Source organism: Manihot esculenta, chromosome 15 (genome assembly GCF_001659605.2).
Source record: "Manihot esculenta cultivar AM560-2 chromosome 15, M.esculenta_v8, whole genome shotgun sequence".
NCBI lineage: Eukaryota > Viridiplantae > Streptophyta > Magnoliopsida > Malpighiales > Euphorbiaceae > Manihot > Manihot esculenta.
This window is the reverse complement of record NC_035175.2, coordinates 16,432,348-16,445,294: the sequence shown is the minus strand read 5'-3', so window position 1 is coordinate 16,445,294 and position 12,947 is coordinate 16,432,348. Positions and strand designations below refer to the sequence as shown.

The 12,947-nt window shown below is 33.9% G+C and overlaps 2 protein-coding genes across 5 annotated transcripts; one reads left to right on the top strand and one right to left on the bottom strand.

Annotated features, from left to right (window-relative positions):
- The first annotated feature begins 3,564 nt into the window (after positions 1-3,564).
- LOC110601808 (3-dehydroquinate synthase homolog) lies at positions 3,565-7,018 on the top strand. Its single transcript, XM_021739131.2, has 9 exons — positions 3,565-3,644; positions 3,870-4,036; positions 4,522-4,620; positions 4,744-4,812; positions 4,890-5,030; positions 5,131-5,220; positions 5,567-5,734; positions 6,504-6,582; positions 6,674-7,018. The coding sequence occupies exons 1-9, from the start codon at positions 3,566-3,568 to the stop codon at positions 6,799-6,801; spliced, it is 1,020 nt and encodes a 339-aa protein (XP_021594823.1). The 5' UTR covers position 3,565; the 3' UTR covers positions 6,802-7,018.
- Positions 7,019-7,209: 191 nt separating this feature from the next.
- On the bottom strand, positions 7,210-10,673 carry LOC110601809 (binding partner of ACD11 1). 4 transcript variants are annotated; one of them, XM_021739132.2, is made up of 5 exons: positions 10,575-10,673; positions 9,435-9,613; positions 9,187-9,262; positions 8,083-8,193; positions 7,210-7,773 (listed from the first exon to the last, which is right to left on the bottom strand). In XM_021739132.2, the coding sequence occupies exons 2-5, from the start codon at positions 9,548-9,550 to the stop codon at positions 7,318-7,320; spliced, it is 759 nt and encodes a 252-aa protein (XP_021594824.1). In that variant the 5' UTR covers positions 9,551-9,613; positions 10,575-10,673; the 3' UTR covers positions 7,210-7,317. The 4 variants fall into 4 exon arrangements, with proteins under 4 accessions (XP_021594824.1, XP_021594825.1, XP_021594826.1 ...); XM_021739133.2 differs by having other exon boundaries at positions 9,435-9,638; positions 10,575-10,665; XM_021739134.2 differs by lacking the exon at positions 10,575-10,673 and adding an exon at positions 10,446-10,572.
- Between the last annotated feature and the right edge of the window lie 2,274 nt (positions 10,674-12,947).

Here is a 12,947-nt window from a genome sequence, read left to right as displayed (position 1 = left end):
CAAAGGGAAGAGAGCAGTGGAGCACCTAGTGTTTGCCCTAGACAACGAGCTGTTAAGTGTCACCGAGGTGATAGCTGAGTCTACTCCAGCTTCTATGGCTGAGATGCTGCATGAGAAGATATTCGGAGGGGTCTCTGATGTTTTTGATCCCCGCTTCCTCGCTCTCGCCAACCATCTGGCCTGCTTTACTAAATAGTAAGCGGCTTTCAGTTCGCGATCTCAGGAGGACCTAGGGGATAGCCTAAGAGAAATGCTCCTCATGGTAAGTAGTCTGCTTTCCTTAAACGTATTTTTGACTTTTAGTCTCTCTTTAACTTTGTTTGCTACCTTTCCTTGACAGGCGTTAGGTGTGTTCATGGAGATTGATGGTCGGGACCAATCCCTCCAGAGCTCAATGGACCAGCGCATTATCGAAGCGCGCTGTGAGGAAACATTATGGCCACTGGTGAGGCCCGCAGACATATCATCGAGTTTCAGAACCAGATCGAGGACCTCACAAAACGGCTGGGAGACATGAAGGAAGAGGTCAGCAGGGCTTCTCAATGGGCTTTTGCGGTGGAGTCTCAGTGAGATGAAGCCTTAGCATAGCTGTCTGCTTTGAAGGAGTCTTACTGCCAGTGTGATGAGGCTAGGGCTCAGCCCGATGAGGCTTTAGCCCATGCTGTTGTCCTCCAACAAGAGCTTAATAAACACATCGAGGACCTAAAAGTCATGCCTTTTGCGGCAGAAGAGTCTCACGTTCAGCAACAACAACTTCGCTGAGAGGTTTCTATCCTGGAGGAGAGGTGTACTTCATTGCTAAGGGATGTCCGGGCGGTCCATCAGGCATGTGAGGAGCGTTTGTAGGAGTATAAGAACTCGGCAAAGCTGAAGGACCAAATCTAGCAAGCCTGTGAAGCGCGACTAGAAGAGTACAAGGCCTCTGCGGAGATGAAGGAAAATATATACAATGAGGCCTTTCGGATATTCGCTTCCGGGTATAATCAAGCCCTTAAAGTGGCTAGAGATGCCCTATCCACTCCGTTAGCAGACTTATGAGCCCCTGAAATGGACTCTGACGGCTATGAGGTATGCTACGGAGAGGATGACAACCCTTTGCCCAAAAATGCTTTTTGCTTGCCTTCTGGACCTCGGGGGGAGAATATTGTAGATAACCCTATAAATGACTTAGTTAGTTCTGCCCCCTCTTCCCCTGTTGCCTCTGTAACCCATTCAAATAACTAATAAAGCTCAATTTTTTGTTATTTTTCTTCTGTTCATTTTTTATTTTCCCTACTTATTAAATTTGCTTGTATTTTTACACTTAGTTTGCTTTTGTATGCATAACTTGTAAGTGTAGTCGGGCTGTCAGCTCGTTAATTCAGACTTATTTGTATTACTTCCTATACTTAGGCTATTTTCATGTTGAATTGTGCCGAGTTGGTGTCCTACCGACTTGTTTTATTTGTAGATCATTTTATTTGTTGTATTATTTATTATTTTTATCTATTGGATACTTTCGTATTTTCCTATCTCTTGCTTCTTTGAAGTTTCTAGATTTCATTTTTATTTTGATTTTACCTTAGCTTTATTTTTCTTTAAGTCTTAGGGGCACCGGGCTCTTCTTTGAGGTCGGTGTTGTGCCTTAGACTTTACAGATCTTAGATTAACTTTCTGATGAAGTATAATCTTTCGTGAAATTTATATTACGATGTCTTAGGTTAATTTGTCTACTTACCGAGCTCTATTCATGAGGTTGGCATCATACCTTAAGTTAGTTTTTCTTATGAGCCGAGGTTCTTTGTGAGGTTAGACTCTCGTTTTCTTGTAATTCAAGCTCTTCAGAGAGGTCAAAAATGGGTTCCTCATTTGCGATCTGAGTCCTTTTATGAGGCCGGTTACTTAGGTTTGCGTCATTTTTCTTGAGTCTCACATATGCCGGGGTCCTCTCTTTTTAACTTTGCCCCCTTGTCCGAGCTCTTTAGATCTCGTATCTAGGCTCTTTAGCCCTGACTTTGGTTTAAGTCTTTTACTCTTGAGTTTGTCCGCATGCGCTTTTTGGGTTGCTTGCCTCAAGCGTCTTTCAGATCCCTTTTTTTTCTAGGTTAAGTTCTAAGGTTCTCCTTTTACTGGACTGGTTTGGTATCAGGGGTCAATTATTGAGGTTGGCGCTTCTCATTATTGCCCATGCTTTTGTTTGCGTATGAGCCTTGAGGGAGCTGAGCTCAATTTTTTGAGGTCAGCATGTGAAAGTTGAGCCCATAACTAACTCATAGAAAATGTAAAGAAGCTTTGTAGCTACATTAACGGATTTTCTTGAAAAAAATGTAAAAGAAGAAGGACCCACTTAAATTGGCCATATACGTACACAAAGAGATAAATAATGAATTGATTATTGAATTACACTTTTACAGTTATTACGGGATCAGGGTCCCATATTTCTGTGGTCTGAGCCTTTTGACTAGGTCGGAGCTATACCTTTTGTTGGTATTCTTGTAATTTGTGTCCTCTAGTGAGGTTAGATTCAAAAATTTCACTTACGTCCTTATAATCTAAGCCTTTCTATGAGGCTAGAGTCAGGTTATTATCTTATTTACTGAGCTTTACGCATGCCGAGGCCTTTTTCTTAGGTCGACTGCTTATTTCTCAACTTTTCTCTTATGGGCTTATAACCTTGCCGGTGTAGGCCTTTGAAGAGGTATGTCTGAACTCTATGGGCTTTGAAGAGATCGACCAAGGGTTGAGGAGGTCGGTCTATCTATTTTGGACCTGACCATACTGAGGTTTGATTCTTTTGTATCCAATAAATCGAGACTTTCTACTGCCCGATTCGACCATTCGAAATGGTTCATTGACCTTTTTGGGTTACGTGTACATGCGTCATGATCTTGATGGATCTCATTTTACTTAGCATTGGTGTTGCTCCTTCACATCTCCGATGGTTATTTATGACCGTCAGAGAGGGAATCTGTTCTACTATTTTGGTGTTTCCTTTTTACATATCAATCTAGCATATTAGTTCTTACGAGCATTTTGGCTTTCTACCGGACTTTTTAACCCTGATTCTTTGTTTGAGATCTTCAACTTTTTATATCGCTCCGGCCTCTTTGGCTCTGCCTCTTCGTTCGAGCTCTCTGGCTCTTGGTATCATTTCGGGCTCTTTGATTCTTTATTTGAGCGTTTTGCTCTTAGGTGTGCCCCAGTTGTTTGAGTTATTTGCCTCTAAGCGCTTTTTAGGCTGTCTACCCCCAAGCGTCTTTCGAACTCTTTACTGCCTAGAACTTTCTCCATGCTAACCAGACTAGTTTGATGTCAGAGGTTAATTCTTGAGGTTAGCGCCTCTCATGATTGCCCCTGGTCTTTCATTTAGTTCTCTATCTTGATATGTATTTTGCCTAGAAGTCATTTTACCTTAGCTCTATTTGCCTACTGGCCTTACTGGCACTGTACTCATTTTCCTAAGGTCAGTGTGGCACTTTGGCGTTTTGACTCTGTGAACCTTGAATTGGCCTTTAGTAGGCCACGTTGCTTCATGAAGCGGGCATTAGGATGCCTCAGGTTAATTTCTTTATACGTTGACTAAGTCATGACTGCTGCTGTTGAAAGAGGCTGGAACACCTTCATCTTCGGGTCTGAACATCGACAACTTGCCGATGACTGGTCATGTAAAGTTTCCTAGTCATCATCTTCTGCTTTGTTTTAGTCAAGATTTGGTATATGATGTTCACTTATGATCTAATTTAAGCTCCATTTAGTGGAATGCAAAAAACAAATATCAGTATCCAAGTTGTTGATTTTATGTTTTTGCTGAAACATGATTGCTTTTTATCAGATCGAATTTGGCTGTGCAGATTTTTCTCATTTTGATGTTTTGGTTATGGTATGTGCAGCAATTGCAATGATAAATCCCCTCTTTATTAAAGAAGGAGAGGTTTTAGATAGTGGAAGCAATAGGGTTGCCACGATTTTTCAGGTTTCAACTCCTGAAGAGCTACAGCAACTTCAACCAGAAAATGCTCGGGCTGAGAATATTGTTATTGATTTACTGGATTGGCAGGTATGCATGTCTCTTGCTACTTGAGAATCTAATGGCTTTCAATTTACGTATGTCATCCCTGTCTAAATGTCTTTGTTTGTATTATTGAATGAAATTTTGATTGTCCAGTGGGAATATCAAGTTATAGGAAACTTACGTTTTTTGATACCTATGTTTGGGAGGACATTTTTAGAGGTAACATAGGGGTTCTTAAACTAATAACTTTGAATAATTGGCAGACTGTGGGGTATTGATATTTTTATTAATGATGTGATCCTGTCTTTGGTAGCTTGTGCCTGGTTGACAGATGTACTCTTCACCTAATTTTGGTAATTTTTGTACAATTGCCAAGACATTTTTTGGAGTTCATGAGGATAGCTTACTAACCATTATCAGTTGACATATTTCATTTGGATTGGAGACGATCACTAATGTATGGTCTTTCTATTTTCATTAGTACTCACAAGATTGAACGTCTACGTAGTCCTTACAATTATGTTTCTTAGATAATACCTGCAGAGAATATTGTTGCAGCATTCCAAGGCAGTCAAAAAACAGTGTTCGCGATCTCAAATACACCTTCTGAAGCACAAATCTTCCTAGAGGTATCTATTGAATCCTCTATAATTGAGGAAGATTGAAATTTAATGCTTGAACTGTTTTCTTTAGCATTTTTCTGCTTAATTGCATCTTTTTGTCAGCTAACTATTCGTCCTTTTTGTTAGTAGGCTCTAGAGCTAGGTTTGGGTGGAGTTGTTCTAAAAGTTGAGGAAGCTGAAGCTGTCATTGAGCTGAAGGTAATTTCATTTCATGGAAGGGACATGGGTTCCTTGAACTGTGAAGCATTGCTTCTTATCATGGTTAATATTATCAGGAGTATTTTGACAGAAGGAATGAATCAAGCAATGTGTTGAACTTGACAAAAGGAACCGTAACTAAAATTCAAGTAGCTGGAATGGGTGATCGTGTTTGTGTGGATCTCTGCAGCCTCATGAAACCTGGTGAAGGACTTCTGGTAGCTTCTGGTTTCTCTTTTGTGACGTTTTGAGTCTCGTGATTTATCATTTAATTGGTTGGATATGGTTAATTTTGATGGTATAAATATTGTCTTACAGGTTGGTTCTTTTGCTAGAGGACTATTCCTTGTTCACTCGGAATGCTTGGAGTCCAATTATATTGCTAGCAGGCCTTTTCGTGTCAATGCAGTGAGTTATTTCTCTAATAGTGAATATGATATTTTGAAAACCTTTATTTGGAATGACATGTTAGAAAATGCTGTTACTTACCCATGTTCTGCTAAGGGATTTTCTTCCCCATATGTGGTTGCTGAGGCTAGTTTAACTCCAACTCACCCAGGAATTAGAATATGTAATCAATGAATTGGGGTTGTACGAAAAATGAATGTATTGCTCTAGTAAAGTAAGGAAAAAAAAATGGGTTGATTGTTCAGGCATTCAAGTCTATTGAAAAAGGCATTTATAAATTTTCAAGGGTCCATAGCTTTGTTGCACACTCAACCTATTTTAACAACTTGATCATGGGCATGTACAGGGACCGGTGCATGCATACATCTCTGTTCCAGGTGGAAAGACTTGCTACCTTTCAGAGTTAAAAGCAGGCAAAGAAGTAATGATAGCTGACCAAAAAGGTCATCTACGAACAGCTATTGTTGGCCGCGTGAAGATTGAGACTAGACCTCTTATCCTTGTAGAGGCAAAGGTTTGTGTAACATATTCCATCACAAAACATGGTCTGTCCATCTAAAACTTTTTCAATCTGCAAGCATATGTGTGTGCAACTGCGTGTTTATTTATATTCATGAGGGGCATTGGCCTCCAATCCACTTCTGATAGGTCAACATTTTAGTCTGGAAATTTAGATGTCTGAAGATATTGGGTAATGATAACCTTTTTAAAGGTCCTCTAGGCTCTAGAATAAAGATCTGAAGTTCCCTTTACTGCTACTACAACCTCTGTTAATCAACTTTTGAAAATACAACCATATCAATCTTCTATGGCAAAGAGAGTTAATCCGTTAAATTAGTAGAAGATCTCAATTTTGCTTTGAAGAGACTGATTATCTTGAAGGACACATGAAAAATTGGAATAAAAATTCAATGTGTAGCTAAATCATTGGCCAAGATATCTGTTAGCACAATGCTAAGAAATGCGGATGAGAAAAGGAAGAAGAATTGGAGATGAGAAGAGAACAGATTCAGATGAGAAGAGAATTCAGAAAGGAGCCGAGGAAAGAATTACAGAAGGGAGGTGAGAACGGAGAGGGAGATGAGAAGGTAGGGAGAGATATTATTGATCGTTCTTGAATGCCATTTACACTTTGAGAGCAATCTTCTTTATACATGTACATGAGTAACTACCTTCTAACTATCTTACTGCTTATTCCTTCTATACGTGACAACATCGTATGAAAAAACTAATGCAAAGATTAGATTCTTCTAGTGTCTGATGCTGATGTTTTCATCCGACAGATTGATTTTGATGATCAAATGCATTACAGCATCTTCCTACAGAATGCAGAGACAGTTGCCTTAGTACCTCCATGCCAAGGTATGATTATGATTAGAATCTTTTATTCTGGAATTCTCAGAGCCTCAACTTATTCTTCTCTTGGGATCTGAAAGTTCTCTCTGGTCTGCAGGAAATGGAATGCAAAAAGTAGCAGTTCCCGTGACTTCACTAAAGGTTGGAGATGAAGTTTTACTGCGAATACAAGGCGCAGCCCGCCACACAGGAATAGAAATTCAAGAATTCATTGTTGAGAATTGATCAAGAATGAGGATTTATACTGTATGTTGAAATTGTTGGTGATCATCTGTGATCATCTGTGCTGCAATGGGAACGATGATCGCCATCCGCCAGAAATGCTTCCATGAATGTCACATTCTTGTTATATTTTTATGTAGGAGTAAAATAAATTTATATATAAAATAATAAAATATTACTTTTTAAACATTTTGACTTGTTATTATCCTTCTCTCCCATATATCTCGACTTGTTATTCCATCCATAATTTATTGATGCAAATATGTTCCTTCTGCGAATTGAATATATCCGTAATCGTGGCCATTGTTGGCTTTGCTAGTATGATATGATTGTGCAGATAGGTTTTGTGTTTGGGATTTCTTTGGGAGTTTAGCTCAAAAGTAAAAGCCTTGAAGCACGGTAAGAACTGTGTTTAACAAAGTCCAAAAACAACCTCTGGGCTCATATAAACAGAAGATTCTTTATTTGTACACCAGGATTGATCAAAACAACATTTAACATTTGGCCAATTCGTCCCACTTATTCACTATTCCCAAAATCAGCAACAGCTTGTGCTGCACGAGTCAAAACGTCAGAAACCCAAAGGGCTCCCCTGGCAAAGTAACTGCTGTTCACTACAGCATTAGCAGCTGCTACAGCTGCCTTCCCTGTATAACTAGCAGCAACAACAGCTGCTGTTCCTGTAACTAACACAGCTGATGCTGTGATGTCTGTTACATGGTACTTCTGGTCCACTGATCTCACTGTTTCCATGCCTGCTTGTATCTTGTCTGTGAGCCCAATTCTGTTGCTAAGTTCAGCTACTTTGGCTGCTGCAGTAGCTGAGACATGATGAGATTCATCAAAAGCTTTGGCTTTGATCAGTGCGTCCTTTCCTAAAACGTAGCCTTTGGCTAGCATTGTCTTGACAACTTCCTGAGCCACAGTCACTGCTTCTCCAGGGGATGAAGCATAGTGGTTCACGTGAATTCCCTGCTAAGAATTGTTAAAGTTCAGCTCAAAAGGAGCACAGTTAGAAGTTAGAACTACTTATCACTTCCATTTTCTAAAGACCAGAAGTTAACAACAAGACTATTGAAAGGCATGTGAATGCACAAAAGAACAATTTAGTATTGGAATGCTAAGTTACAGAAACCAAGCAAGCAACCTGGAAATATTTCTGGGCAGTTCCAGGTTATCTTATTATTGCTTCTGATGATCATGTTTAAAGAAAGCTATTGTTTAAGTTCAATAATGCCACAATCTTATAAATAAATGGAATAATGAAAAGATATTTATGCATACCGTTGAGCCAACACTATTTTCAACCTTCCATGAATTCCAAGGATCAGATTCATCCATGTTGTAAGTCCCCCAACGTGTAATGCATATGCGTTGATCCACAATTGTAGCTCCCTAAAATATCAAGATTAGTAAAATCCTAACCTGTCAGATAGCTTTACTGATAATTGGTTCATTCAGTGGAATATAAAAATTTACAGGATCACTAATCCTATTGAAATCCAGAAGCTTACAAGAGTTCAATTCTTTTTAACTTACAAAAAAAAAAAAAAAAATCATTTGAAAAGTAACGTATAATTGCATAAGAATTCAATTGAATTATTCTTCCACAAATTTATTTATTTCAAACAGGAGTAAATGATGAATAAAAAGGAAATAAATAATACAAAAGAGTGAGTTCAAATTAAATGGACAACTTTTAGTATCTTTCTTTACATTTGGTCAGTATACATCTAGTACAACAGATGAACTCCAATCCTGTGGTCATTCTAACCCACCAGAAGATCCAACTTGTACTATTGACTGTTATACTCCGACTCATCATTTTGGCATGCCATACCCATATCGACACGATATTTTATGGGATACGATATGAAATATGTATCTGATACATATTCATATACTCAGACACGAGTGATATATTCATGCAAACATAATAAAACATCCTTTTAGCTCAATATAAAGAGCATGTATTTAGATAAAAATAATTATTTAGTTGTATTTTAAATAATATATTTGGTTATATTTGATCATCTAACTAGATTATAATTATTACTATAAAACTTTATATTTTTTAATTCTAGTTCATTTTATATAATGTAACACATTCAAGCGCCCATCTGAACTTAGATTTATATTCTCGTATTTTCTAATTAGAAGGTTGACAAGTCAGACATAGGGAGCTGTATCTGAGTCCAAGTAACATAGACCATTGATGTATACAAGACGGTTCAACTTGACAACCCTAGAGTTGAGACTAAATCCACATCTATTTAATAATTTGAAAGCACATTCATTACAGAGACACATTTAGAGCTAAAACAAGATAAACATTATGGATTCAGGGAGACAATACTCATTTTACTCAAGGAGAACTGATAAACTTACACTCAGCAGGATGGCAGTTTCAAGAGCATAGGCACCTCTAAATGTTACATATGCAGTGGAACCATACTCACCAGACCTGCTAGGCAATACACCAAATAAAGATCAGCAGCAGATATTTGGTCAGCAGCAGAAAGCATGCAATGCCCTCAATTGAATTAGTAAAAATCGCATGTACAAGTTCATTTTTCCTTTGGATTCCACATTAAAGTGAAAACCATAAAGATGAAAATAGACAGATCAACAGTCACCTGATGATTTCAACATGCTCAATTGGACCACAGTGGGAAAAAAAATCATATACATCCTCTACTGTTGCTCTAGGAGATAAGCAAGTAACTTCAGCTGTGTAACCACCAGGATACATCTCGTCGAATGCTAGTCAATCTGGAAAACTGGACGCAAGAGTGCAAAAGGCTAGAGCGATGACCTATAAATAAAATTTGAGCAGGCAACTATAAAAAGGTAAGTTTCGGTTTCTAGAAATCACCATTCCTCACTTCAATAACTATAAAAAGATAATGCCATTGCACTCAATTTTGTTGTGCAGAAAGGAGAGTACTTGAGATAAAGAGAAAATGTCACAATGGGACAACTACATATATTATCTTCTTGATGCACCTCTGACCTATCTTATGATACTGAGGTCCATAATACTCAGTGGTCCCTCCCTAACATCAACCCCACATTTACACATATGATGGAAGCTGAAAGTCCTAGCATCTGATGAACATATACCCATGCTTACAGCTTACCCATTTGAATCTGCCAAGGCAGCTACCAATTGAACAGTACAACTAGATGTTAACTGATTCATACGCACGCTGTCCAATGCATTAAATTACTCTTTGGTGGTATTCCATGAATTGTTATAATAAAATCATCAAGATGCACTAAAAAGTTTCTTTTTTCGATGAACATTTCCCCAAAAAATTCCTGGAAAGTGACGGAATGTACTGGAATATCACTCGTGTAAAGCTAAGGGTTAGCTTGTATTGTAAGGTTCTCATTGCAAGTCAAACAATAAAAGCACAAAAGGATTGAAGCTTTTTAGATTAAACTTTAAAGAATTCAACTTCAATTAACCCCAAAAATAAGAATAAAAAATAAAAATAAATAGCCCTCCAATTTTCATACAACGATTGAAGCTACAGAATTTAGATTGAAGAAACTGAAATCCCATATAGAAAATTAAGAACCCAATTCAGATAAGGATGCAAAGAAGCTGAGGAATGGCAAGAATCAAATAAAAGAATTCATACTTCACTGTTGCCATTAGCAACTGAAGAATTGTGACCAGGAAGAATAAATTCATGCTGTTTCTATCCATCAGGAGTATCAGAAAGAGGAAATTAAGAAAACTAAAAGAGCGATGAGATTAAATTCGATACCTGTAGCTGTAGGTGATAGATTGATGAGCGAAGAGATATTAGGAACAGAGATAGAGACAGAGTTTAATCGAGAGATAAAGCCAAAGGGCGTTATAGCGAACCGGGATACACACCAGAAATTTAATTCCGGTGAAAAAAAATATAATAATTTACAGTGTGGTCCCTGCATTTTAGCAAAACTTACAATTTAATCCCTATTTTTGTATTAATAAAAATAATTTAATTTTTAAGTTTTTATTTTTTAATAAAATAACAATTCTATTAAATTTATCATCAGTCAATTTAAATTAAAAAATTAAATTATTATAATAAATGAATTCTGAAGAATTCAATTATTACTATAAATTTTAATAAAAAATTATTTTATTAATAAAATAAAATTTTAAAAATTTAATTATTTATTATTAAAATAATAAAAAGTAAATTGTTTGTTTTGTTGAATCTTAAATACTATGTTATATATTAATCAAAATAAATATATTTTTATAATTATAATATTATTATCATATTTAGTTGAAAGAATCATAAGTAATAAAAATACTATTTTCCAATAATATTATTTTAAGTATAATTAAATACGTTTTCAATTATATTTTAATAAAATTTATAATTAAATATGTTTTTTTAAAAAAAGCAAATTGAAACAATAATAATTAACAAAAATATATAGAATTGATATATAACTAAATGAAAATGATTTAATTGATAGAATTTCATTTCAATTTATAATTTGATATTTTTCAAGGCTAATTATGATGAATAATTTATTAAATATTTATTTTATTTATTGAGATAATTTTTATAAATAAAAATAAATATTCATCTGAAATATTTTATCTTTTAAATGGTGTCGACGTTATGCAAATAATTTTAAAAAGATAAATGTAGTTTTAAAAAATATATTCATTTTTACATTTGATTAAAGTTGAATTGATAAATTTATTATTTTCGAGTCTTTAAATATTTTGCAAGTTTCATAAAAATTGTTGATATTTTTAAGAAATTACATTATCTATTTTGGATTTTTTATTCTCTCCAAAATTGAGTTGTTGAATTAGAAGAGTAGAGAGTGTATGGAAGCAGCCAAAAGCTTATCCTCTATTGCCTCAATTTTAGGCATTTTTTCAGCGAATTGGCTGATCAAAAGCATTATTTAAAGCATATTTGGATTACCTTACAAAAATTAGTGGATGATGAATTAAAAAAATCTCAAATTATTTGCATTTTAATAGATATATTTGAAATTGTAAAAATTAATTAATATATTTTATATTAATAATTAGAGCTCTGCAATTTTAGTTTCTATGCTATTTTTACTAAAAAGTTAGAATTAAAATTAAATCTTCAATTTTTTTATTTTTAGAAATCATACTTCAAATTAAATTTTGTTACTGTTCTAATACGATTTCGATATAATTCTAAGTAATTTTAGTATGGTTCGAATTCGGTTTCATTTTTTATTTTAATTTTAATTTCAATTCAAATCTTGATTTTTATAAATAAAATTATAATATTATTATGTTTATTTAAAATAATAAATAATTAATATTGACATAATAATAAAAATAATAATACTAATATTTAAACAATAATAATATGAATATTAATATATATTCTATATAATTATTATATTGTTTTATATATAATTATTAATAATATATTTTTAATGTAAAAATACATGTATGATTAATATATAAAAATATATTATATTATTAATATGTAATTTACTCACATAATATAATTAAAAACTATAAAGTGATTAATATATTTATAATTAAAATTATAAATAAATAAATATATATATATAACTTATCTAGATACAGTAAATTATTATTAACTAATTAAATTACTTAAATTATAGTATTAAAAAATTTTAATAACTAATTCGATTATATGATTATTTTGTAATATTTTTAGTAATTATTTAATAGTTAAGAAAGATATTTAAATTATACAAATAATTTAATTTATAAAAATAATTAAAAATAATCAAAAGTGTATATAATTTTTTATTATATATTATTTAATAATTTATAAAATTTAAATTTAAATTTATTAAATAAAATCTTATAATTTTAATAATATAAATTATAAAATCATATTAAAGATATATAAAATATAAAATATATTACTGAATTTATATAATATAATTATAATATCTTTAAAAATATATATATAAATAATATTAATTTTTCAGTATAATTTCGATTTGATTTCAATACGATTATTAATAAAAAATTAAAATTAAAACTAAATAATTGAATAAGTTTAATTCCTGCAATATTGTTTTTTTTTCTGTTTTGATATAATTCAGTATGATTCATCAATTTGGTTTAAAATTAAAAAATCGTGCACAACTCTATTAACAAGTTA